We start from the raw sequence: 27,383 nt of genomic DNA, 5'->3' as shown, positions 1-27,383 counted from the left end.
TCCAAGTACAGGCACAGCCATGAAAAATGCTTGCGGCACACCAGCAATTATATGAGGTATTGGAAGGCCTGCCAAACACTGTGAGTATCATGTCTGAAAGTATGGAGGAGTCCACTTCCAACATGTTTGGAGTTCTCTTGCACCCACAATAAGCGCTGACTGCTTATTCAGGGTGAGTGAGGAAAATAAACTATCAGAAACAAGCAATATCCAATGTCAGAAATCAATACAACTCCAAAAACCTCAATAGCACACAGAGACCAATGATCCAAGTGCATGCAGCTGAATACCTCTTTAAATAATGCCTTCTGCTGCCTATGGAACCAATCCTGCTAGGTTTTACTTAGTAGTTTGGGAGACTGGTGGGACTTCTGATTTTTTATGCAAAATTGCATCGGGGTCCTAATTACATCATAGGGCCCCGATTTGCAACCCATTCAAGAGGGTCCTGTGTGCCTCTGGCGGGCACCACGCTCAGACAATTTACTCAGACAAAATGGCAGCGAGCATGAAGTAGGCGCCGATGGGGCATCTGTGCAATTTTTACAGCTCGCATGCCCCGTTCTCGCCTGGGGGCGGGCGATTTAAAATCTCCCCACCCCTTAAGCTTATTGCCTGTCGGCTGAAAAGTTTCAGCTGACGGCCCTTTTTATTTGTTTTGAACTTCCTCATTTTTAGCTTGTGTTGCCTGGTATTTGAACCTTCATCATGGTGGACAATGATCAAGTCTGTCAATCTATTTCATAATCTTGGAACCTCCTCTTTCCAAAGAAAACAAGCCAAACTTCCTTAACATTTCTTCACAACTCAGATTTCTGATAGAGGGAAACATCTTTATTGATTGCCTCAGCACTTCTGAAAGAAAATAATATTATTCTGAAGATTAGAGGGGCAATTTTAATCCTATCCGCCCAGCAGAAATCGGGCGGACGGGCAGTTAAAATTTGTCAGGTTACTTACCTGCCGGAAGTCGCCCAGATCCTGCCAACTGCAATTTTCACTTAGGCTTCTGGACTGGTGGCTAACTCAGCAACCCAAAGTTGGCAGGGTCCTTCTTTAAATATGCAGAATAGGGTCTGATGTTGTAATCGCGTGGCTTTCCTACCAGGTGAAGGCCAATCAGGACTTGCAGGGAAGTAGAAGAAGCTACAATGGTAAGTTCTACACTTTCCTTTGTGGGGTCAGAAAGAAGGTTTAGGCCCCCCCCCTACCCCGGATTACTCCCCTTCCCCATGGCAAGCTCCCCCGGCTACCCCCTTCCCCACAATTACCTGAGGGCTGCCTGATTTTCCAGAGGACGGCAGCCACTTCCCGCCCACTTTCACATGGACTGGTGGCATGTTAATGAGGCCCAGGAGTTAAAATACCCCAGGCCCATTTTCTGCTGCAGCAGCTGAGTTGCTAACTCACCCAGCCGCCCAAAACCCACTGGAGTTAAAATCAGGGCCAAGGTGACTAGAACTGCACATTGTAATCCAAATGAGGTTTGAACAATGCTTTATACAGCAATAATACAACTTCATTAAATTTGTGCTCTATCCCCCTGCAGTAGCAAACTAGTCCTTACTTAATGGGCTCGATATTAGCAGGGCGGCAGGTTCTCAGCGGGGGGGGTCAACTGGGCGCGTGGGTAACGTGCCCGGTGAAATCGGGGTGCTCCGTACGCAATTACAGGATAATTGGAGCCACTTACCTGTGCTTCCGGGTTTCCCTCTGGTAAGCTGCGCGGCGGGCGGACTGCGCATGCGCAGCAAGGTCTGTCAGCTGAAGAAGCCCTATTTAAAGGGGCAGTCCTCCTCTGACTGATGCTGCAGAAAATAGGAAAAATTACAGCATGAAGCAGCCCAGGGGGAAGGCTGCTCCCAGGTTTAATGATGCCTCACTCCAGGTATCATTGGATGGGGTGAGGAGGAGGGGGAGGACAGAGATCTTCCCCTCGGCGGGCTGGAGGAAGCGGCCTGCCTCTGCCACCAAGAAGGCCTGGCTCGAGGTGGTAGAGGAGGTCACCTGCACCACCAACATATCGCGCACCTGCATACAGTGCAGGAGGCGCTTCAATCACCTAAGTAGGTCAGCATAAGTGAGCACACTTACTCATTCCCCTACACTCCGTCTGCCACATCACCGCCCCCACCCCACATCTCCTTCTGCACTGCCAACACTATTCTATCACATCACCCCTCACACCCAATCAAAGCTCATCCTCATCTTACTTGCACTTACTCATCTTGCCAGTACTCATCCCACCACTACCACTCAACCCAATCCTCATACAATCTCATGGCTGTATCTCATACTCACCCTCTGATGCATCTCTTTCACGGTCAGCCTCACTCAACCTGCCACTACCTGTGCTGCAGCCACAGGGTATGCATCACATATGTGCAGTAGGAAGCGCAAGGCAAACGTGTCGTGAGCATGAAGGGCGTTTGAGGGTTTGTCATGGTGTTTACCTATATTTGATTTCTGATCAACTCACATAACATAGTATATTGTCACCACTACTGCCACGTCTTTGCGAATCTTGTCTGGCTTGTGCAATAGTGCCCTTTCCTGAGGATCACTATGAAGACCCACAACTCATGCCACCCATTGTGTCACTGCAGAGTGGGTGTAGGTGTATTTGCAGGGCTCTTTTGTGCAGACGACTGAGAGACATCGGCGATGTCCCCAGTGGCACCCTGGAAGGATGCGGAGGAGAAGTTGTTGAGGGCAGTGGTGACTTTGACAGCGACGGGTAAGAAGATAGTACTCGGGCCAGCCGGGAGCAGCTCGGCATGAAGGAGGCTGCAGATGTCCGCGACTACATGTCCACGGAAGCTGAGCCTCGGTCTGTAGACCCTGTGACGAGGGTAGTGCCCTCTGCGAAGCATCTCTCTCTGCGGTTGCCTTCCCTCCTGCTGCGCAGGTGGATGTGTCACAGCACTGTGCTGTGGAGCTCCACGTGTCAGAGGTTGGTGATGCTGTTCGCCCTCCGAGGAGGTCATGACTGCAGCTACGGTGGCCCCCATCCGGAAGAGGTACATTTGAGGGGGTCTGCAAGGTAGGTAAATGTGTCTAGACACCGGGGTAAGTGTGCAAGTTTATGCATTTGATTGTTAGGAGGAGGGTGGTGGAGGCCAAACTTTGTCCAAAGTGACAGAGTGGCCTCCTGCAATGAGTGAGGGTTTCCTCCCTCCCCACCCCCCCCCACCCCCCACCCCCACCCCCCACCTGTCAAATGGACTTTTGCAGCTGCCACAGGCTGGTGGCTGCAACATGTCCATTTCAACTGGGAGTGTTTCCCCCAGTACGGGAAACAGTCTCAGTTAATTGCAAAATCCGATCCCTCCTAAAATATCAGGTCAATCAGGTCTCTAAACGACCTGAAGTACCTGTTTAAGTACTTTAAGTGGCACCCCGCCAGCTTTAATTGCCGGCGGGAGTCCCACATGCGGGGGCTGCGCGCGCATGTGAGCGCGTCACTGGGGAACCCGGAAATGGGGCAGGTTGGAGCCGGGCTCCGGACCCGCCCCGGGAATCCCGGATTTTCGCAGCCCCCACACCACGAACGCACCCGATTGCGGGTGCGAAAATAGAGCCCAATGTGTTGCTGAATGAACTAACAGGCATTATGGGCTCCCTCACCTTTAACTATAGAAGTTGCGACCTGATCTTGGAAGTTTCCCTCATCACTCTAAGTCCCAGCCTCAGAAGTATCTCTACATCTATCCTTACCTAAATACTGGGAGTCTTAATAAACTCGGTTGAGGAAGTAACAGGACAACGCAAGGCAGATTGTAGATAGCAGCAGGAGGGATCAAAAAATATAGTTATGTAAATAGTAGATTGCACATTAAAGATTACAAAAGTCCTTTAATGGAGAAGTTGAGTAGAATATAGAGGATTAGGAAAGGCAAATGTGTTAAATTGCTTAGGACAAATTCTAGATTGAGACAAATAGCTTCCGAAAGTTCTAGCAAATGTAGAAGTCAATAAAGCAAGTGTTATGGAAAATCTCAAAAATAAACATGTGCAAGGTTTTTGGTCAGGTGGTGAACTCCCTGAAATTCTCAAGGAAATAGATATGCCTCTTGTTAATATAAAGGTCATATCTGAAAACTGGAAGATAGTGGATTTTATTCTGATATTCAAAAAAGAATATGGTTCAGGGAATTCTCAATTGGTGGTTGAATATTGGCAGTGTGAAAAATGGTCAAGAACATTTTCCAGGATGCTTTCAATGTTCATCTAAATAATGCAGAAATCACAAGGAGCAGTCAGCATTTTTTTTTGGGTAATAGACTTTGCCAAAATAACATTTAGATGGAGTTCCATTCTACTAACAAATTGTATAGGCATTTGTGAAAAGCAATTCTTTCTCTTTTGAGTTGTTGATTAATTTCCTTTGTAGGTGCTGTTAGAGTTTGGCCTTTCTTCCAATACTTTTAACCTGGGATCAGAGGAAAAAGGCACTTTCTAAAAGCATACAGTCTTCTATAGACCAAAACCTGCACCCATTATACATGGCTGTGAGTGGGATAGCATTTCACAAGACTAACATTTACCTCTTAATTCTGGAACATCACACTGGAGACCAGATAGGATGCCCATCATATTCTCCTCTCTATTCTGAAAGATGGTAAATATCACAATGTAAAACCAATAGTCAAATTTATTTACAAGATTACACACAAAGCAGTAAGGCACAAGAAACTAAAAGTACAATATTAGACTCACAAACTATATGAAATATTTCAAAACAAGAATCCAAAATCCTTGTACTGCATAGGAACAGGAGTAGGCCATTCAGCCCCTCAAGCCTGTTCCACCATTCAATGAGATCATGGCTGATTTGTATCCTAACTCCATTTACCCGCCTTGGCTTCATATCCCTTAATACCCTTGACTAGCAAAAATCTATGGATATCAGATTTAAAATTATTAATTGAGCTAGCATCTACTACTTTTTGTGGGATAGAATTCCACACTTCTACCACCCTTTGTGTGAAGAAGTGTTTCCTAACTTCTCTCCTGAATGGACTGGCTCTGATTTTAAGGTTATGTCCTCTTGTCCTAGACTCTGCACCAGTGGAAAAAGTTTTTCTCTATCTACCCTATCAATTCCTTTCAAAATCCTAAAAACCTCAATGAAATCACCCCTTAGCCTTTTATATTTTAACTGAGTATTTAACAGAACATTAAACTGGAGATGACTCAGTGGTGCCCCTCGTAGCCTCTTCACAATGTACAAACAGTGCAAGGCAGGGAACTGGTGACCACAGGCCTGCTCCTCAATTATATGTCTGTCTTCACTTTGATGATGGAGCAAGATCATTTGATGATCAACTGAATTATCACTGGGTCTGGCAATTCAGGTATTAACCATTTCTAATATAAGTAGTATGAACAGTAATCTCTGGCCATCTGTTATTCTACTTGCTTTTAATACCTTACAGCAATTGAAACCACATCTTGTCCAGTTCTTTTTTTTAACCTGACACTGCTTTTAAACAATGTACATTTTGAACTTCTCCTTGATGGTTCAGCTATTAATGATGTAACGCATTTATCTGTAAATTCATATAGTTTAACACTTGTCAGCAATTTAAACCATTTCTGTCTGACTGGCAGTAGCTGGAGTTTACATATAAAATACCCATGTCCTTCAAAGGAATGATAATTTGATTAGCACTTAGAAAGCAAGCTTCTGCATTCTGACTAATCTACAGCTCAAAGAAATTGCCTGTGTTTCACAGCAATTGGTCTCCAATCTCCATGACAATCTTCCTTGATTGTTTGCATGCTTCCTAGATCTGTCCCCCAAAACCCGCTGCCGCTCATTTACATATTCCCCCCCCCCACCATGCAAAAGACCAGTCTGCGTGAGTTTCTCAGATTTATGCAGATAATGCGTTGGCGTAGATTTACAAATTTAGGCACAGCACGGCTGGAAAACAACTGATATTAGTGGAACTGAGAACTCTGTTTTTTTTAAAAAAACATTTCCAAGACCTACACTATACTTAACCAAAGTGCTGTCAGTCTCAGAACGCCCAACATTTTTTGGATCCCTGCCACCCAAACATGCGTTCCAAAAGACCACACAAGAGGTTGTTACACAAGATTAGGGCTCATGGGATTGGGGGTAATATATTAGCTTGGAATGAGGATTGGTTAACGGACAGAAAACAAAGAGTAGGAATAAACGGGTCATTTCCAGGTTGGCAGGCTGTAACCAGTGGGGTGCCGCAAGGATCAGTGCTTGGGTCTCAGCTATTTACAATATATATCAATGACTTAGATGAGGGGACCGAGTGTAATGTATTCAAGTTTGCTCATGATACAAAGCTAGGTAGGAAAGTAAGCCGTGAGGAGGATGCAAAGAGACTGCAAAGAGATATAAACAGGTTAAATGAGTGGGCGAGAAGGTGACAGATGGAGTATAATGTGGGGAAATGTGAAATTGTCCACTTTGGTAGGAAGAATAGAAAAGCAGAATATTTTTTAAAAGGTGAGAGACTAAGAAATGTTGGAAGTCAGAGGGATTTGGGTGTCCTTGTACATGAATCACAGAAAGTTAACATACAGGTACAGCAAACAATTAGGAAGGCAAATGGTATGTTAGCCTTTATTGCAAGGGGATTAGACTATAAGAACAAGGAGGTCTTGCTGCAATTATATAGGGCTCTGGTGAGACCACACCTGGAGTACTGTGTGCAGTTTTGGTCTCCTTACCTAAGGAAGGATATACTTGCCTTAGAGGGAGTGCAACAAAGGTTCACTAGATTGATTCCTGAGATGAGAGGGTTGTACTATGAGGAGAGATTGAGTAGAATGGGCCTCTATTCTCTGAAGTTTAGAAGAACGAGAGGTGATCTAATTGAAACGTATAAAATTCTTAGAGGGCTTGACAGGGTAGATGCTGAGAGGCTGTTTTCCTTGGCTGGAGAGTGTAGAACCAGGGGTCATAGTCTCAAGATAAGGGGTCAGCCATTTAGTACCGAGATGAGGAAAAATGTCTTCACTCAGAGGGTTATGAATCTTTGAAATTCTTACCCCAGAGGGCAGTGGATGCTCAAGAGTGAGTATATTCAAGATTGAGATAGATGGATATTTGGACACTAAGGGAATCAAGGGATATGCGGATAGGGTGGGAAAGTGCAGTTGAAGTAGAAGATCAGCTATGATCTTATTGAATGGTGGAGCAGGCTCGAGGGGCCGTATGGCCTACTCCTGCTCCTATTTCTTATGTTCTTACTATACAGGTGGAATGACTTTCCAAATGGGCATATAATGGAGGGGAAGAGGAGCAGCAAAGGCAAGAGTGAGGTGCCATGACAGAAGCCTGATAAATTTCCCCTATTGGTGGCACTGCATTTGCGCTTGTTTTACTTCAGTTTTTATGTTCCAGTGTAGGCAATTGACTTCTGCAGGAAATTTTGGCGTAATTTCCTGTTGGCAAGATTGGCGCAGAACCCGGTGTAATTCTGGCATGCTTTCTGCCCAAGTATGATCCAGGAAATTCGAGCCCACACCTCTTTCGTTGTTCCGCAGACTGAGATGAAGTGAGCGGATGTTCTATTTAATTTCACTCTTTGGTAAGTTTTCTGTTGAATGATGTCCACTTGCTTGCCTGATGTGCAGCGAACACAATTGGCACTGAGGATTAGACTTTAACTGCTGTACCAGTTGAAGTTTGCAGCAGGAGTGAAAAAAAATCTGTAACATCCAACTTTGGTGTATCAGAGAAATTCTGTGCTTGATACTATTTTAGCACGACACTCGAGTCCTGACTTTAATTGCACTTCGTTGTGGCTAAAATCTATATTTTGTACTTATATCTACGAATGGTTCAATTTAATACCTTCAAAAAAATGCGTACGCTCTGAACTTGAAAGTAAAATATTCTAACTGCTTAAATAGTACAACGATCAGACACATACTCAAAACTGTGATTATTCCATTTGGCGGATTCGTTTTACGTAATTCAGCTTAAGGCGAAATTCACCCCCCCCCCCGCAAAAATATATCCGATCTGGACCTTTACAGTTGGTCAAAAATCCCCATTAACTGACCTAAACCTACTAAATGGGCTGGGTCAGGGATGCACGTGCTATCGGGCTGGGCCAAAACAAACCAGATGTGCTCGAGCTCCCGAGGACATGTAGGCAGACGGTGCAAGCGGCTCAAACCTGACCCCGCTGCTGCTGCTACTCCTCTCAGGCCAAGCGCAAACCCGTCGTCCACATGCCAGCGGCTAGCCGCAGCTCGACCGATCTCCGAAAGGTCGCAGACCAAAACTCCAGACTATATTATCTGTACCGGACTCGGGTATTTGCAATGAAGGCGAGCGCTTGCCCATCCTCTGGGCTTCAAGCAGGACGCGGTGTCCTGGTTTGTGGTGGTGGCGGGAGGGGGGGGGGTCGTGCAGTAGTCTCGAGGCGCTTGTGGGGGTCGCGCACACTTTAGGGGGTGTACTGTGCGCGCGCGCGTTCGATTGCGGGGGTGGGGAGAGAGCAGGTGCTGCTTTGCGCGTGCCGCGGAGGAGGGGATACGACGCTCGCGCACGGGAGGGGGGCGCGAACGAGATTGTGCTTTGCGCGCGCCGCGCTCGAGGAGGGGGCGCGGTGTCGTGCGCGCTCTCGCTCTCGCTCGCTCGCTCGCTCTCCCGCGCACACACACACACACACAAGATGGCGATGGATGATAGAGGGAGGAGATTTAGTATTGCCAGCGGTTTCTTTTGAAGATTTTTTTTTCTCTCCCCTTCCCGTGGTCACGACGTGTTTACATGGCGCTCGGACAGCTCTGTTGGCACTGCGTTCTCACTTGGATTCTCACTGTGATACTTTCGGAAGGTGAGTGGCGGACCCCCCCCCCTCCTCCTCCTCCTCCTAGCCAAGCGGCTTCTCCCCCCCCCCCCCCCCCTCGAGTTAGTTGTGGGTGTTTGCGGGACGGGTGCAGGGATGCGGATTGTTGGCCCGTGACTCCTCCAGCCAGCTGCTTGAGGGGCAAGACTTGGAGCCACGGCCGCAGCCGGAGGGGAGGGCTGCAGGCAGAGTCCAAACCTTGAGGGAGGGCCTCCTGCCCCATGTGCTAGTGTTTAGGTTCGGGAGGGAGGTGTGTTCGTGTGTGTGTTTCTGCTGTTGTGGGAAACTGATGGTGGGGGCTGGCAGCGATGTGTCGAGAGAGGGGAGAAAAATTGAGAAGGCGGATGGTAGTAGAGAGGGGGGGGGGGGGGGGGGAAATTTTGGATGTGTCAAAGCAGTTGGAGTGAGAATACCTCTTTCATGGCAACGAATTTTGATATAATGCGCTGAGAAATAAACATATGTTTAAATAGATTTGCACTCACTTTGATCATAGATCTCTCGTTTCTTTAATATCAGTTATGTAAGTGAAGGAGACAGACTGGGAGAGGTTGGGGGTATGGGGAGGAGAGGCTAGGATAGGGTTGGAGAGTAGAAGCTGGGATAGATTTGGGGGAAGAGGAGGAAAAGCGGACGGAAGTAGTAAGTGAAGAGGAGAGGGGAATTAAATGGGTATTAAAAGGAGACAGGCATTGAGAAGGGGTGAGGGTGGGAAAAATACGCGAGGAAAGATAATTGGAGAAAGATTTTGGGTGGGAGGAGTGACTAGAGAAAAAGAGTGGGAAGAGGGACGGAGGGAGAAATTTTAGGAGAGAGAAGTGGGATAACATAGGCAGAAGAAATATACATGGGGATAGAGAAAGTTAATAGGAAGTTAGTACCACCCCCCCCCCCCCCCCCATAATGGCAGAAAAAGATGCTATTGTTGGGAGTTAGACTTTGCATTGGTTTTGCTGCAAAAATGTGAGCTTTAATCTGGATGTAGCACCATGATGTGGAGATGCCGGTGATGGACTGGGGTTGACAATTGTAAACAATTTTACAACACCAAGTTATAGTCCAGCAATTTTATTTTAAATTCACAAGCTTTCGGAGGCTTCCTCCTTCCTCAGGTGAACGATGTCGAAATGAAGTCCTCGAAATGAAATCGCATTTATAATTCACAGAACAATGCTTGGTGATTACAGACAGTTTTTTCAACTGCCCGTTGCCAAGGCAATCAGTGTGCAGACAGACGGGTGTTACCTGCAAGTTCTCAGAATATACAAATCACCAAAAAAAAACAACAAACAAAAAAAAGAGATAGAGAGGTAGAAACATAGAAAAGACAGCAACTGACCCGTTATATTAAAAACAGATAACATTTGTTCGCTGGTGGGGTAACGTGTAGCGTGACATGAACCTAAGATCCCGGTTGAGGCCGTCCGCACCCATGAGGACGGCCTCAACCGGGATCTTGGGTTCATGTCACGCTACACGTTACCCCACCAGCGAACAAATGTTATCTGTTTTTAATATAACGGGTCAGTTGCTGTCTTTTCTATGTTTCTACCTCTCTATCTCTTTTTTTTGGTGATTTGTATATTCTGAGAACTTGCAGGTAACACCTGTCTGTCTGCACACTGATTGCCTTGGCAACGGGCAGTTGAAAAAACTGTCTGTAATCACCAAGCATTGTTCTGTGAATTATAAATGCGATTTCATTTCGAGGACTTCATTTCGACATCGTTCACCTGAGGAAGGAGGAAGCCTCCGAAAGCTTGTGAATTTAAAATAAAATTGCTGGACTATAACTTGGTGTTGTAAAATTGTTTACAGATGTAGCACCAGGGTTAATGTAACAAGACTTATGGCAAAAAGAAATTGAAGCTAGCCTGTCCAATAATTTTCTTAACTCATGTTGCACAAATAGATCAGTCTTTTAATGAACTGGTAGGGGTTGGTGGTTCTTGTGCATGTATTTTTGTTTATAGGCAGAAGGCTACATTACAGGGATTCATGTCTATTGAACTGTTGCAATGCTGTGATTTATAGCAATATTGGCATTCATATGCTGGACCATTTTTTGAACTCAAACTCAAGTCCAAAACCTGTCAGATTATTTCCTGTTTTAGGGGGGAAAACAGGTACCAAGATGGACTGAATTCTGACTTGTATCCTGTTTCAAATATTGTATTGCTTTCTTTTAGTTGAGGCTCTATTGCTACTCTGCTGCAGAAGTAAGATTTTTTTTAACTATTCAGCCGCCCCTCAGATGCAATAAACTCCTTAATTGACAAGACACATTTGAAATAAAAGAGTCGATTGTCAAACCGCTAAATCCTTAGTCTGTTAAAAATCTGTTTTGCTGCTGCTTGGTTGGGCTGCAGAAGAGGCGTGGTAGCTGACTTCTTATGGGGCTCCAAGAAGGGGAAACAAGTGTGAATTGTGCAATAGAATCACTTACTCTAGACCAGAGCAGGTCATTTCTAATGTGTATTTCACTTGAAGTGATTGATATTTCCCTTCTTTGTCTTTCTAGGGTAAATTCCTCACGCCTCTTTTTATGGGTTGTCACGTGTGCTCATCCCCTTAGGCTCCGTCTATTGACTGCAGAGTCACAGCTTGTGACACTCACTGCTGTTGGTTCATTGTTAAACCTTTCCTCTTACTATTTAGTGATGACTGTCATGTTCGTTGATCTATTTTCATAGACTCCTAGAAGAGTATAGACACACAATATTTTATTATGAAAAAGTATATGCATCCCTCCTCCTCTCACTGGACTATGCTGTCCACTGCCCAGGGAAGTTTGTGAAACATTTTGATTATTTCTAAATTTTCACAAGCACAGAGAATGGGAAATCTAGTGCATTGCTAACAGAAATGGAATAACTTCTGTAAAAAGTTTTTTTTTAAACATTTGCAAAGCCATTTCAGCCAGGAACAGTATTTGGAGCATATATGTGCAGGTCTTTTTATTTCAAGATTTTTCAAAACAAAGATTAAGATGGTATCATACTTTAGATGCATAACTCCAAAAAGTAAGAAGGATGAATGCAAGATTTAAAGAAAAATCATCTTGGTAGATAAATCTCAATTTATACTGATAACAACTTCTTACCGAACGGTTCCTTAACAAGAAATAGTAGGAAAATGTAAGTATAAGATCACGCTATAAGGAGGCGAGAGAACAAGAAATTAGCTCAAAAACTTGAATTTACTTTTTAAACAAAAAGTATATAAACCCAGTCCATCACAGGCATCTCCACATCATGTATATTAAAATACAAGAGGGGACTCAACTGAAAGGTAATGCGGTCACACAAGAAATCATATACTGCAAATGGTGAACTGTGTTGATATGTGCCAAAAAGGAAAAGATGGGGGTAGTGGTGGTGGAGATTGGGGTACCTGCTGGAATAATTCACTACTGGGATGGACACATCAGGTCACTGAGACTAACCTACTGTCCCACATAGACCACCACATGGCTCCACACCTCATTACAACATGGACAAAAGAACTGAATTCCGGAAGGTGAGAGTCACTGCCCTTGACTTCGAGGCAGCATTTGACTGAGTGTGACACTAAGAAACCCGAGTAAAACTGAAGTCAACAGGGCTTGGGGAAAACTATCTATTGGCTGGAATCAAACCTGGCACAAAAGGAAGATGGTTGTGGTTGTTGGATGCCAATTATTTCAGCCCCAGGCCATCGCTGCAGAGGTTCCTTAAGGCAACATCCTAGCCCTAACTATCTTAAGCTGCTTCATTAATGACCTTCTCTTCCCCCCCCCCCGCCACCAATCATAGTCAGAAGTGGGCTGTTCGCTGATGATTGCAGTGTTCAGCTCCATTCCCAATTCCTAAGTTAATGAAGCAGTCCAAGCTCACATGCAGCTAGACCTGGACAACATCCAGGCTTGGGCTGATAAGTGGCAAGTAACATTTGTGCCGCACAAGTGAGAGCCTAACCACCTCCCCTTGACATTCAATGGAATTATCATGGCTGAGCTCCCCCCCGCAACATTGACATCCTAGGTGTCATCATAGACCAGAAAATCAACTGGACCAGCCGTATAAATGCCACAACAATTAGAGCAGGTCTGAGGCTGGGTATTCTGCAATGAGTAGCTTACCTCCTGACTCCCCAAAGCCCCTCTACCAATGACAGGGTACAAGTCAGGAAAGTGATGGAATACTCTTCACTTGCCCTGATGGGTGCAGCTCCAACAACACTGAAGAAGCTTGACAATATCTAGGACAAAGCAGTTTGCTTGATCGGCACTGCGTCCACTGGCTTAAATGTTCACTCCCACCACCAACGTACTGTGGCTGCAGTGTGCACTATCTACAGGATATACTATAGCAACTCACCAAGGCTTCTTTGGCAGCACCTGCTAAAACCTCCTAAACCCACACCAGCTCGTAGGACGAGGACAGCAGGTTCGTGGGAACACCATCACCTCCAAGTCGCACACTATCCTGACTAGAACATATATGTTTGTTCCTTCATCGTTGTTGGGTCAAAATCCTGGAATTCTTAATGTAACAGCATTGTGGGGGGTACCTTTATCACATGGACTGCAGGGGTTCAAGAAGAAGGGCAACTTGGGGATGGGCAACAAATGCTGGCTGTGCTAGCGATGCCCATATCCTGAAAATTAATTTTTAAAAAATCTGGAGCTGATGGTTTCCACCCAGAGTATTAAAAGAAATAAGTAGGTGAGGAAATTGCAGATGTTAGTAATTTTTTAACATTCCCCAGATTCAGAAATTGTGCTTTGGATTGTAAAATTGCAAATGTCACTGCACTATTTAAGAAGGAAGGGAGAGAGCAACCAGGTAACAACAGAACTATCTGTTGTGGGAAAGTTACTGGAATCTATCATCATGACAGAATGACTGAGCACTTGGACAAGTATTAACTGATCAGAGTGTCAGCATGGATTTGTAAAGGGTAGGTCATGTCTGACTAATCTTGTTTTTTTTTTGAGGAGGCCACTAATATGTTGGATGGGGGAGTGTCTGTGGATATGGTCTATATGGACTTCCAGAAGGCATTTGATAAGGTTCTGTACAAGAGATTATTAGCAAAAATGAAAGCGTACTGAATTGGAGGTAACCTTGTGACATGAGGCAGTAATTGGTTGGGAGGTAGGAGACAGAGAGTAAGGATAAAGGAAACCTTCTCTGATTGGTGAGATGTGACAATAGGTGTTCCCCAGGAATCTGTACTGGGGGCTCAGCTTTTCGCCATTTATATCAATAACTTGGGTTAAGGAATAGCATGTTGTATATACAAGTTTACAGATGAGACTAAATTAGGAGGCACAGTAAATTGTGTAGATGGGAGCAGGAAGTTACAAAGGGACATAGACAGACTAAATGAGTGGGGGAAAAACTGGCAGATGGAGGGTGGAAGTGTGTGGTCATCCACTTTGGATCTGAGAAAGATAAATTGGAATGTTTTCTTTGGTGTGGAGCTGTGGAGGAGCAAAGGGACATGGGTGTCCATGTGCACAGAAATACTAAAAGCTAGTGCTTGGGTACAAAAAGATTAATAGAATGTTGGTGTTTATCTCAAGCGGGTTGGAATCCAAAGTTGAGGAAGTTATATAGAGTCTTTGTCAGATCCCATCAGTACTGCATTCAGTTTTGGGCTCTGAACCTCTGGAAAGGTATTGGCCTTGGAGGGGTTACAGCGTAGATTCACCTGAATGATACAAGGGCGTAAAGGGTTAAATTATGAGGACAGATTGCATAAACTTGGTTTGTATTCCTTTGAGTTTAGAAGGTTGAGGGTGATCTAATCGAGGTGTTCAAAATGATAAAGGGATTCAATAGGGTAGATACGGAGAAACTATTTCCTCTGGTGGTGGAATCCAGAACAAGAGGGCGTAATCTTAAAATTAGAGCTAAGCCATTTAGGAGTGAAATCACGAAGCACTTTTCCCCACCAATGTTAGTGGAAATCTGGAGCTTTCTCCCCCAAAAGACTTTGGATGCTGGGTCAATTGAAATTTTAAACACGGACATTGATAGATTTTTGTTAGGTAAGGATATCAAGCGAAATGGAGAAACACCGGGTGGATGTACGGAGCAGTTTCAAGGGGCAGAATGGTCTTCTCCTGTTCTTATGTAATGCTGTATCTGGATTTTCACTATCTGCGTGACCAGAGGTTCGGTAATCAAAAGAGACGACAAGGCCTCTCATGCCTGCAAAAATTACAACTGATCGAGACTGTATAATTTGTAGCGACTTTAGATCTAGAGCTAGTGTTGCCAAACGCCATCCCCTCAAAGGAAGTTCTATTTGCTCAATCAAATGCCTTGACATTTAAGCAGAGTGCAATGCATGCTTTATTTCATCTAATGTTTCATAAATTATGTTCAAGAGGTTGGTCATTGCTAAAGGGGTACAAAAAGTGTGACACAAAATTGTCATAATGAGATTAATCAACTTGTTCAGGTTCATGTCCAGAACTTTCTCCAGAATTTTGAAGTTGCAATTGAAAAAGATATTTATAGGAGGCACTTTGCTTGAGTACAGAATGGTCCAGAGCTTGCGGTATAACTGAGTGCTGCCTGCTTTCACTGATGTAAGCAGATATCGGCCTCAAACTGGTATTTGCAGCAGAATCTCTACCTATCACTGCAGCTTAGGGGATGGAAAAATAAGGTACAAATATTAAGATTAATGCTGAAAGCATAAAAATTAGTTCCATTAATGAAGACTGTCACTCAAAAGCAGCCAAAATATAATTGAGTTGTACAGATCTGCTTCATAACATTATTTCCACTTCAACTTCCTATCGTATATTCTGTTTATTTAACATGTATATGTTAATTGTATGGTATAGATAAGAAATAACATTTTGGGGCAAATAGCTTTGTTCTGGTATAATGGCCTTTTGTGTTGAGTCATGTGTAATAGCGTCCTAGATTGCTATTGACAGTCATTATTTGGTGGTGAAGTGTGTGCATACTGCATATTAAGCTATCACTTTTGTGGGGAAGTGAGATCCAGTATTTCATTGATGTTTTGTTTAAGGGTTAGGTGTGCAGTTGGAATTAAACTTTTTAAAATCAAAAATGATATATCTCTGATGCCCCAGGATGCTCAAGGGAAAGACACTTTCCATGGTTATAGTGAATGCTCGTTGGTGGCTGCAGGGTTATTGGAATATTGTTCCAGTGGCTCATGGAAAAGTAGTTCTGATCTGGTTCTTTCAGCTGGAATAAATTTGATATTGCTCACTGAGTCCTTTGCCTCATCCAGATCTTCATGTCTCTCTTTGCCTCATCTCTCTCTCCAAAATCTCTTCTGCCTTTTTTTCCCCTGTGAGCCATTTCTGCTCTTGTCTCTCTGCCCCCATGCCTTCCCAATTTTGCATGTGTCACTGTGTCTCCTTTTGTCTCATGCCATGTCTCTCCACAACAACAACGTGCATTTATATAGCACCTTTAACAAAGTAAAAACATCCCAAGGCGCTTCACAGGAGTGTTATCAGACAAAATTTGACACCGAACCACATAAGGAGATAATGGGACAGGTGACTAAAAGCTTAGTCAAAGAGGTAGATTTTAAAGAACGTCTTAAAGGAAGAGAGGTGGAGAGGTTTAGGGAGGGAATTCTCGAGGGAATTAGGGCCTAGATGACTGAAGGCACGGCCTCCATGGTGCAGCAAAAGCAGTCGGGGAAGCATATGAGGCCAGAATTAAAGGAACGCAGAGTTCTTAGGTTGTAGGGTTACAGAGATAGGGAGGGGCAAGGCCATGGAGGGATTTGAACATAAGGTTGAGAATTTTAAATCTGAGGCATTGCTGGACCGGGAACCAATGTAGGTTAGCAAGGATAGGGGTGCTGGGTGAGTGAGATTTGGTGTGGAATAGGGTATGGGCAGCAGAGTTTTGGTTGAGCTGTAATTTACATAGGATGCTGATGGGAGGCTGAACAGGAGAACATTCGAGTACACAAGTATGTAAATGAATGAGGGTTTCAACAGCAGGTGGACTGAAGTCGGGGCAGAATTGGATGAAGTTATGGAAGTTGAAATCGGCAGTCTTTGTGATGAAGAGGATATAGGGTCAGAAATTCTGCTAGGGGTCTAACAGGACATCAAACAATCTGCGAGCAGTCTGGTGCAGCTGAGGCAAGGCCCAGGGGGTTGGAGTAGGTGGTAAGGATAGAGAGTTTGTGGTGAAAGTTGGACAATGGCTTTGGTCTTCCCAGTGTTTAGCTGGAGAAAATTACAGCTCATTCAAGACATATTGGACAAGCTGTAGTGATAATAGTGATCTCATTCTTGCTGATGTTAATGAAGACAGCAGTTACCCATGAAAATGACTCAACCTGGATTAGTAGTGGGAGAGAGCTATAATAGCATACTGCATGACTGCAACAGATTATTAAACTTTTTGTTCTTGGAATGTGGGCAATTGCCCACCACTAATTACCCTGAGAAGGTGGTGGTGGACCTTCTTGAACCATCTTGTGCTAATGGTGTTTCCATGATGGTGTGCTGTTCATAGCATTTTGGACTCAATACACTTAATGAGCCTAATGACAGCTATGCAGAGCACTTCCCTTGATGGTAGGAAGGTCACCCTGGATTGCTCTAGTAAAGCACCTAGTGGTGATCAATTACAGTTGCAGAGGATCGAGACCAGTTGCATTCCCACCATCAGCTGGCGATAGAATGTGCCAAAAGGAAAGGAGATTTCCTAAATATATTTTGTGAAATTCTTTAGATCCTCTTAGCGTGAATACATTTTAAAAAGTTAGATAGATTTGATGGGGGTCATTCAATAATAACTTGTGTTACAGGGCATTTCATTGTTGCATTTGATACATCCACACAGTGAAAATGTCAGATCACATCATTGAGACTGGATGGAATTGCAGTCTAAAGCGTTACGTGATCTTATCGTTCTGAAATGTGCCGTGGCTATTTTGGTTAACTGCTGGTGTGCTACTCTTAAGTAATTATCTTTGTTTTCTGACAAGCTAGCACCGTTGGTATAGTTGTTCAAGCTTTGTTATACAAACAGTATCGTTATTCCAACAAGACATACACTGGGTTGACTAATCTATATTGTCTGGAAAAGGGGGAGCAGCTTAGCTTTATTAAGTTATAGAACTCAGAGGTATAATATATACCTCTATTTGAAGTTCCTTTATTTGTTTTAATGCATCAATTCATTTTATGTGCAGTTACTTGAAAAGTTAAATTTTTCTGTGCTGGGATCTGGTACAGTGATTACTGGGATTAGGTTCTGTACGCAGCTAAACTGGGGCCGTGCACGATTGAGGCACCCAAGGATAAGGAATAGTGGGTACCAACAACTTAACTATGAAACTTACCACGGTATCTCCTGGTGTTTTCTGATAGTGGAGTGCGATCTTCTTACAGAATTTCTGCAGGTTGAAAGTTGCCATTGGGGCCTAAACAGCTGGAGATGCATATAGTCTTTGTGCGCTGTGTGTGTATATTTGTTTTTTTTTCTCTCTCTGTTGCCACCCCTTCAACTTTGCCTTCAACTTCAATGTTCTATTACCCCCAGAACAGAGATTCTCTGCCTCCCCCCGGAGGCAGAGAATCTCTGTTCTGGGGGTAATAGAACATCGTTCTACACCGTTTCACACCGTTCACCTGAGGAAGGAGGAAGCCTCCGAAAGCTTGTGGAATTTAAAATAAATTTGTTGGACTATAACTTGGTGTTGTAAAATTGTTTACAATTGTCCCCCTCAACAGGCTGTGTGTGACTCTCTCTCCATCTGTTTCTCCATTCCTGCTCCTCTCCCACTCCCTCTGACCCCCTGAACATAATCTGGGAAGGCATGGCATATCAAACCAGAAGGCTCAGACCTGATTTGGGGGTTCTCGTAATTGCCATCCATCAAAGAAGTGGTTCCGTGTCGCTGAGAGAAAATATATCTAAACTGTACCAGTTTGGCTCAGTTGGTAGCATTCTCACCTTTGAGTCAGAAGGTTGTGTATTCAAGTCAAGGGCTTCAGTGTGATGCAGAGATGTTGAAGATGCAGTCTTTTGGATGAGACATTAAACCGAAGCCCTGCCTGCTTGTTCAGGTGGACCTACCATGGCACTATTCAAAAAAGAACAGGGAAGTTTTCCCAGTATCCTGGCCAATATTCTTCACTCAACCATTGCCAAAAAAGATTAACGAGTCATATATCATTTGTTGTTTGTGGCATCTTGCTATACACAAATTCACTGTCATATTTGCCTACATAAGTGATTACATTTCAAAAGTAACTAATTGGCTGAGAAGTGCTTGAGATGTCCTGGGGGTGTGAAAGGTGCTAAATAAATGCAAATCTGTTCATTCTTTAAATTTTCCTAATAGGACAGAATCTCCTTGCCATAAAGGTTGAGAAGTTATCCATTGATTCAGTTATGACTTTTTGGATAATGTATTTTTATTTTCTCTCTCTTTTACCTCCAACTCTCCCTTGTCCAAGCTCCATAACTTGGCTGAGGGTGTTCAATGTACCTTTTAATTTTCTGTAAGGAGGTTCTTGAATGGTCTAGAGTTCTCTACTTACTTGTTTTGTTTGGCAGTGGCTCCCCACGGTGATAGAGCTGAGGTTAGACACTTGCCATATGGAATATTGGGTGCAAATTAATGTATTAATGTTCCATATAATTGTGCAAGTGCACTGTCCTCGCCATCTTACTGAATGCAATCTTCTAAAAAGTAAAAAAGAATTTTCATCCTGTTATTAAAAAGTGACAGTTTACAAATTAGGTTATGCTCACTTAAAAGGTTTTCTCCATGGAGAAGGTATTTGATTTGAAATGTATTTTAGGCCTCTAAGTTTAAAATAAGCATTTCCCCTCCATTAGGTTTACCCATGCCATGCACGGTTCTCCATTCCCCAGCCACAAGAGCAGCTGTCGATCTATTTGCTCACACATCTCTACCAATGCTGTTTTGGAACTGATTGCTAAAACAGTATATGACAGAGAAGGAAGTTCATTGTGACTTCTTTTCCTCTGGGGAAGGCTGTGATGGTGTAGTTGAAATTGGATGAGATCACCATGGTGGAGATGCTGAGTTCAGGCTTCATTCCTCCCCAGAGGGTTGCAGTAGTCTGGGCTGATCCTGTGTACCTCTCTAGTTACAGAGCCATATTGGCAGAGGCTTTGGGCATGTTGCTTGGGTGACTTCTTAGCCAAACAGTAGTTTGTGGAATGAAGGGCCGAAAAGGGAGAAGATAAAGTTGGTTACTTTTTACAATCAATTTCAGTTATTCTTATCACATAAGAGAAACGGTTTAATATACTAGCTACTCTGTATAAATTGATAAAATTTGATGCTGCATTTCATGATTTTTTTCCTAAATAGTTTTAAGAAATTCGTACATACTAATGTGGCTTTTTAAATTCACTTAATTGGTAATATTGATTTACCCAGAAGAAAATTAAGTTTTCATAAATCTTTTACAACTGATACTGTTACTGTAACTGATTTTCTTGTAATTAGAACCATTTCAAGTGTACTTGTTTCCATTCCAGTGGTGTCAAAATCAAGTTTCTATGAATTTTAGAGAGAAAAAAAATCAGCACTTCACAAACACAATTCTTGTAATTAGACGTAGTAATCAAGACTATGCACTCATGTTCCATTAGTTTTTCTTTGCTCACAGGAGCCAAATGGGGATAATTACTTGCACTTTTTATTCCCTTGGCTGTGGTTCAACTTTTGGCTGTATATAAGACTCCGTTGCATGTTGACAGCCTTCAGGTATTAGAAATTATTATGCAGGCAGGGGTGCAACCCAGATTAAGGATTTGGCATGTCCAGGTTAAGGCTTATCGATTGACCTCAGCTTGTGTTGTCCTGTTGTTTTGTCAAATGCAGGAAACTTAACTGCTAAATACCTGTAAACAATTTTACAACACCAAGTTATAGTCCAGCAATTTTATTTTAAATTCACAAGCTTTCGGAGATTTTCTCCTTCCTCAGGCAAATGTTTCAAGATCTCCTTGAAGCATCTGCCCCTGCAACTGCCCCTGCAACGGGCAGTTGCAGGGGCAGTCTGTAAACACCATGTATTATTGTTCAATATGTATAAATGCGTAGGCTTCAAGGAGATCTTGAAACATTTGCCTGAGGAAGGAGAAAATCTCCGAAAGCTTGTGAATTTAAAATAAAATTGCTGGACTATAACTTGGTGTTGTAAAATTGTTTACAATTGTCAACCCCAGTCCATCACCGGCATCTCCACATCATGCTAAATACCTGGTAGTGAGGACTGATTAGTGCTTTTCAAAGAAAATCATTCCTTTGATCTCTAATTTGATGCTGACTGAGTCATGAGTTGTAGCTCTAATTGTAGATAATACAAAGAATAAAAGATCAGTGAAAATGTATAAAGAACAGAACACTTAGCTGATTTTTATAGTGTTGTGTGTTTTGATAATTTTACTTTATAAAAAATAAACAATTGAATGACAAGATCTCATGATGACTGTAATGCAATTATTTTAGTGGTTTGTAAACTATTCCTATCTGCTATGTATTCTATCTATATAGCACACGGTTGGTCTCTGTACAAGCAAGAATAAGTTGGTCTTGTTTAAAAACTAGGCTTATACTAGCTAAGTTTGAGAGTGGCTGCATTGCTTGTGGTGTGATACACCTTGTGACTTGTTACATCGCTGGTTGTTGAGATTGATGTGTTGCCAGTTTGAATCTCCATCTTGCAATGTTGTGTGGAAACTTCAGAAAGATACTAATCAGTTTACTGTTATGGTTTTGTGTGATTGTGTGTGTGTAAGTGATCTTTTGACATGTTTTATAAGTTGTTCAGTGGCTTAATCTAGTAGTTAGCCACACACAAAACTTTGATATCAAGGCTGTCAACAATGTAAACCTTGATGTATTCCCTTGACCCCCTACAAATATATATCGATAAAACAACATTATGTGCTGGAAAATCAAAAAATACAGTTTGCATCAACTGTGCTTAAATGTAAAAAGACAATTAAAATTGCAGCTACATTGACCCACCTACTTAACCATTGTCCTTTTGCTATGATACTTGTGCAACTATTGTTCTGCTCAGTCCCTCACCACTACCCTTTGACGCCCTTATCCTCAGTAAAATCTTTACTCGCTTCCAAACTTGTTGTTTCACCCTGTTACAGTCTTCACCTTTACTTCCTCAAGCTCAAGGAGCACAGTCTTGAACTCATCTGACACACAACTGGTTTAGACATCCATCACCAAATTTGGCTGGACCACATCAAAGCTATTGGGCCTCACTCTCTTGTCAAAACCATCCACTACTCCAGGATCGTCCTGGAGAGCAAAGATAATCTATAAATTCTTTTCTCCAGTACCAACTGTCTCCTTAAACCCCTCTTCCCTGCCGCTTCCACCTTCACCATCAACAAATACGAGGACCTCGTGGACTACTTTGTCATTAAGATTCAGGCCATCTGTACAGCTGCCTTTGTTGCTTCCCACCCCTCCTCCCCTTCCCCACAAAGCCAAACCTCTCCCCTCCCTAGTCTTGATCTAGTGTGTCTCATTTGTCTCTTATCTCCCCTCATGTCCTCTCTGAGCTCATCTTGTCCATGAGACCCAACTCCTGCTCCCTTGACCACATTCCCACTATACTTGCTGGCACTTTCAGGTACTGTCCCCCTCCCTTTCAAAACAGCCATCGTTACTCCTCAAAAAATCCGTACTTGACCTCTCCTGTACTTGCAAACTTGTACTTGCAAACTGCTGCCCTATTTCCAACCTCCCCTTCCTCTTAAGTTCTTGAATTTGTTGCCTCCTAAATCCATTCCCATCTTTCCAGTAATACCATGTATGAATCTCTCCAATCAGCTTTCCGCCCCTGCCACAACACTAAAATGGACCTAATCAAAGTTACAAATGATATCCTTTCTGACTGTGGTCGTAACATATTTATCCTCCTTGACCTCTCTGCAATCTTTGACACAGTTGACCATCCCCATTCAATGCCTTGCCTTTGTTGTCTAGCTCAGTGGGACTGCCCTTGCTTTATTCTACTCTTAGCTATCCATTTGTAGCCAGATCAGCAATGGCTTCTCTTTCTGCCTTTGCATCATTACTGCTGGAGTCCTGCAAAGATTTATCTTTAGCCCCCTCCACTTTATCATATACATGCATTTATTCTTCCTCAACCTCTCTGCCGCCTTTGACGTAGTCGACCACACCATCCTCCTCCTAAACCTCTCCTCTATTGTTCAGCTCAATGGGATTGCCCTCGCTTGGTTCTGCTCTTAGCTGTCCGATTGTAGCCACAGCATTTGCAACAATGGCTTCTCTTCCTGCCACTACTCCATCACCTCGAGTCACCCAAGGATCTATCTTTGGTGCCCTCCTCTGCCTCATCTACATGCTGCCCCTTGGCCACATCATCTGTGAGTTGTGATTATTGATTATCATGAAGCAATTGCAGATCAGATTTTCCAGCCACATAATTTCTCATCAGCTCACTGAGCAACATTCACTGAAAGCATTCAATCTTTTATATGTAATAGTGAATCTCAGGTTCGGGCAACATTAGTGCCAGGATATGGCAGCACTGTGGTGGATAGAGTCTCACGGTCTCAGTCTTAGGGTATTGGAGCGAATAGTGAGGTCTGGTAACACTGGGCTGGGGGGTGGTTCCCAAGATGTGTCAGTATAAGAGGGTGCTGGATTCTGGTGCTCTGAGGGGAGTCCTAGGGTGTGTTCGAACTTGGGGGAGGAAGGGGGCCTTAGGGTCTAGTAACACTGGGGAGAGGGTGCAATCATAGAATGGTTACAGCACAGAAGGAAGCCATTTGGCCCGTTGAGCCCATGCCGGCTCTCTGCAAGAGCAATCCAGTGAGTCCCGCTCCTCCACCCTTTCCCCATAGCTCTACAAATTTTTTCCCTTCAAATACTTGTCCAATTCCCATTTGAAAGCCACGATTGAGTCTGCCTCCACCACCCCCTCAGGCAGTGCATTCTAGATTATAACCACTCACTGTGTTAAAAAAAAAGTTTGTCCTCATGTTGCCTGTGGTTCTTTTGCCAATCCCCTTAAATCTATGTCCTCTGGATCTGGACCTTTCCGCCAATGGGAACAGTTTCTCTCTCTACTCTGTCTGGACCCTTCATGATTTTGAATACATCTATCAAATCTCCCCTTAACCTTCTCTGCTCTAAGGAGAACAACCACAGCTTCTCCAATCTGTCCACATAACTGAAGTCCTTCATCCTTGGAACCATTCTAGTAAATCTTTTCTGCACTCTCTCTAAGGCCTTCACATCCTTCCTAAAGTGCAGTGCCCAGAATTGGACACAATACTCCAGTTGTGGCCGAACCAGTGTTTCATAAAGGTTCATCATAACTTCCTTGCTTTTGTACTCTATGCCTCTATTTATAAAACCTAGGATCCCGTATGCCTTTTTAACCGCTTTCTCAACCTGCCCTACCACCTTCAATGATTTGTGCACATATTCTCCCAGATCTCCCTGATCCTGCACCCCCTTTAGAATTGTAACCTTTAGTTTATATTGCTTCTCCTCGTTCTTCCCACCAAAATGTATCACTTTGCACTTCTCTGCATTAAATTTCATCTGCCACGTGTCCGCCCATTCCACCAGCCTGTCTAAATTCTCTTGAAGTCTATCACTATCCTCCTCACTGTTTACTACCCTTCCAAGTCTTGTGTCATTTGCAAATTTTGAAATTGTACACCCAAGTCCAAGTCATTAATATATTTCAAGAAAAGCAGTGGTCCTAGTACCGACCCCTGGGGAACACCATTGTATACCTTCCTCCAGTCCAAAAAACAACCGTTCACCACTACTCTGTTTCCTATCACTTAGCCAATTTCGTATCCATGCTGCCACCTGCCCCTTTTATTCCATGGGCTTCAACTTTAATGAGAAGCCTATTATGCGGCACTTTTTATCAAACGCCTTTTGGAAGTCCATATACACCACATCAACCGCATTGCCCTCATCGACCCTCTCGCCTCAAAAAAACTCAATCAAGTTAGTTAAATACAATTTGCCTTTAACAAATCTGTGCTGGTTTTCCCTAATTAATCCACACTTGTCCAAGTGACTGTTAATTTTGTCCCGGATTATTGTTTCTAGAAGTTTCCCCACCACTGATGTTAAGCTGACAGGCCTGCAGTTGCTGGATTTATCCTTACACCCTTTTTTAAACAAGGGTGTCACGTTTGCAGTTCTCTAGTTCTCTGGCATCACCCCCTTATCTAAGGACTCTGGAAAGGGAATAGAAACAAAGGAAACAAATTAAGAAAAAATGCAGGAAAAACAGGGCCGTAATAATGGATGAACTTAATTATCCAAAGGTAGACTGAGGTAAAACAATTTGTGAATGGCAAAAAAGGACGTTTTTCTATAATGTGTCCAGGACTGCTTTCGAGATCAGTATGTTTTTAGTCCAAAAAGGAAGGAGGCAATACTGGATCTAATTCTAGAAAACAGTGGGGCAAATAAGTAGTTATAGAAAATGAAATGGGAAATATAAGTAATATAGGGGAACATTTAGGGAACAGCCATAGTTAGGTTGGATATAATGGTTGAAAAGGCGAGGGAGCAGTCAAAGGTAATTGACTAAAAAAAAAACTAATTTCAATGAGATAAAAAGGAAACTAGCCCAGGTAGATTGAAAAGAAAAATTAGCAGATCAACAGTGGGAAACATCCAAACATGAGGTATTTAGGTTTCAAACTTGACATATTTCCACAAGAAGTAAAGGATATAATCTGGAGTTCTAGTTGGTTGGGCAGAGAATTTAAAATTGAAATGAGACTTTAAAAAGACAAATCCAGTGCTATTACAAATGATAATCGAGCTGAAAATAGAAAATGGAGAGGAAGCAAAAAAGGAACCTAGAAAACCTAAACGGAGGTATGAAGAAAGATTAGCAGGTAATATTAAGGAAATAGTAAATGTTTTTCTAAACAATAGGTAAAAGAATTTTTTTTTTATAAAAAGGGTAGGGCTAATTAGACCTGAAAAAGGAAATCTTATGAAGGATTAGTGGAGGTACTAAATGAGTAGTTTGCCTCAGTTTTTAGAGAAATGTGGTAGTGGGAATGAAAAGGTACAAGAGAAGGAGGTAGACAGTTAGATAGGATGATTATAGGTAAGGAAGTGGTACTGAAAAATTCTTGGAATCAAAGTGGAAAAGGCAGCCGACTCTGTTGACATGCATCCTAGAATGTTCAAGGAAGGCAGAAAGGAAATAGCAGCTTCTGACCACAGCCTGTCAAATGTGCGAAGATATGTAAGTTGTGTGAGAGGACTGAAGTGTTGCCAGTGCAATATCTCTCTTCAAAACGGGGGGAAAGGAATAATGCAGGTAACAGTAGACCAGTGGGTAAGTTTCTAGAGGACATGCTATAGGATAATACTCCCCTAGAAAGACATTGGTTTACTAAGTAAAGCTAACATGGATTTGTGAAAGGCAAGTTAGGTCTGAAGAGCTCTTTGAAGAAATGAAGTAGATGTTGTGTAGATGGATTTTTAAAAAGCATTTCATGATTTGTCACAATAGGAGGCTTCTAGTTAAAATTAAGGCTTGGTATTAAAGGGCGTGTAGCAGGAAGAATAGAAAGTTGGTTAAAAGACAGAAAACAGTAGTGATTAATCGATGTTTTTTGAACTGTACGGATGTAAATAGTAGTCTTGCTCCATGGGTCCATGCAGGGACCATTGCTGTTCTCAATCTAGACTTGGGAATGTGAACATAATATCAACATTTGCAGACAACACAAAGTAGGGAGTGTGGTTAACTGAAGAGTACTGTAAGTGAGTTCAGAAGGACATAGATAAGTTAGTAGATTGGGTAGATGTCACGTGAAGTTTAATGTGGAGAACTAAGAGATGATACATTTTGGGAGGAAGAATAAAGGCGACAAGGAAACCATGAGCTTAAGTTGGCGACCCTTCCTGCACACGTGATCATCCTGAATGCACAAAGCATCGAAAACCTCCAATGTTGTGCAGGTACTGCACGTCACAAGCTTCATTTGTCCCTACCACCCTATGCAAAACTAAACTGCTTTCAACAGTTGAGTGATTTAACCCTTCAAGCCAACTGCACCTCAAGCCAATTCCCACTGAAGCTGAATTCCAGCTACTTCTTGCTGTTCAAGGCTGATTGTTCACAAATAAGTTCAAATTGATACTATCTTAACTTAGGTTGTTTTTGCCAGTGGCAATACACAACCCATCAGAGAAAATTCCTGCCTCTGAGTTAGAAGGTCATGGGTTCAAGCCCCACTTCAGGACTTGTGCACATAACCTAGGCTGGACATTCAGCCACCGACCTTCGGGTAAACATACTCCAAGGCGGCCTTTGAGACACATGACAACGCAAAATCGTCGAGCAGAAATTAATAGCCAAATTCCGCACCCATGAGGACGGCCTCAACCGGGATCTTGGGTTCATGTCACACTACACGTAACCCCACCAGCGAACAAATGTTATCTGTTTTTAATATAACGGGTCATTGACTGTCTTCGTTCTGT

General features: G+C 43.1%; 1 protein-coding gene across 1 annotated transcript in view; it reads left to right on the top strand.

The window, feature by feature from the left end:
* The first annotated feature begins 8,556 nt into the window (after positions 1 to 8,556).
* The window catches only part of igdcc4 (immunoglobulin superfamily, DCC subclass, member 4), a 128,835-nt gene continuing 110,008 nt past the window's right edge, over positions 8,557 to 27,383 (top strand). The window contains exon 1 of the mRNA XM_067971416.1: positions 8,557 to 8,840. Coding sequence (XP_067827517.1) covers positions 8,774 to 8,840 — 67 coding nt within the window. The 5' untranslated portion in view covers positions 8,557 to 8,773. The remainder of the gene's footprint in view (positions 8,841 to 27,383) is intronic.

The sequence above is a fragment of the Heptranchias perlo genome, chromosome 34, assembly GCF_035084215.1.
Source record: "Heptranchias perlo isolate sHepPer1 chromosome 34, sHepPer1.hap1, whole genome shotgun sequence".
Classification (NCBI taxonomy): domain Eukaryota; kingdom Metazoa; phylum Chordata; class Chondrichthyes; order Hexanchiformes; family Hexanchidae; genus Heptranchias; species Heptranchias perlo.
The sequence above is the reverse complement of the archived record's forward strand: the minus strand, read 5'-3'. Positions and strand labels throughout refer to the sequence as shown.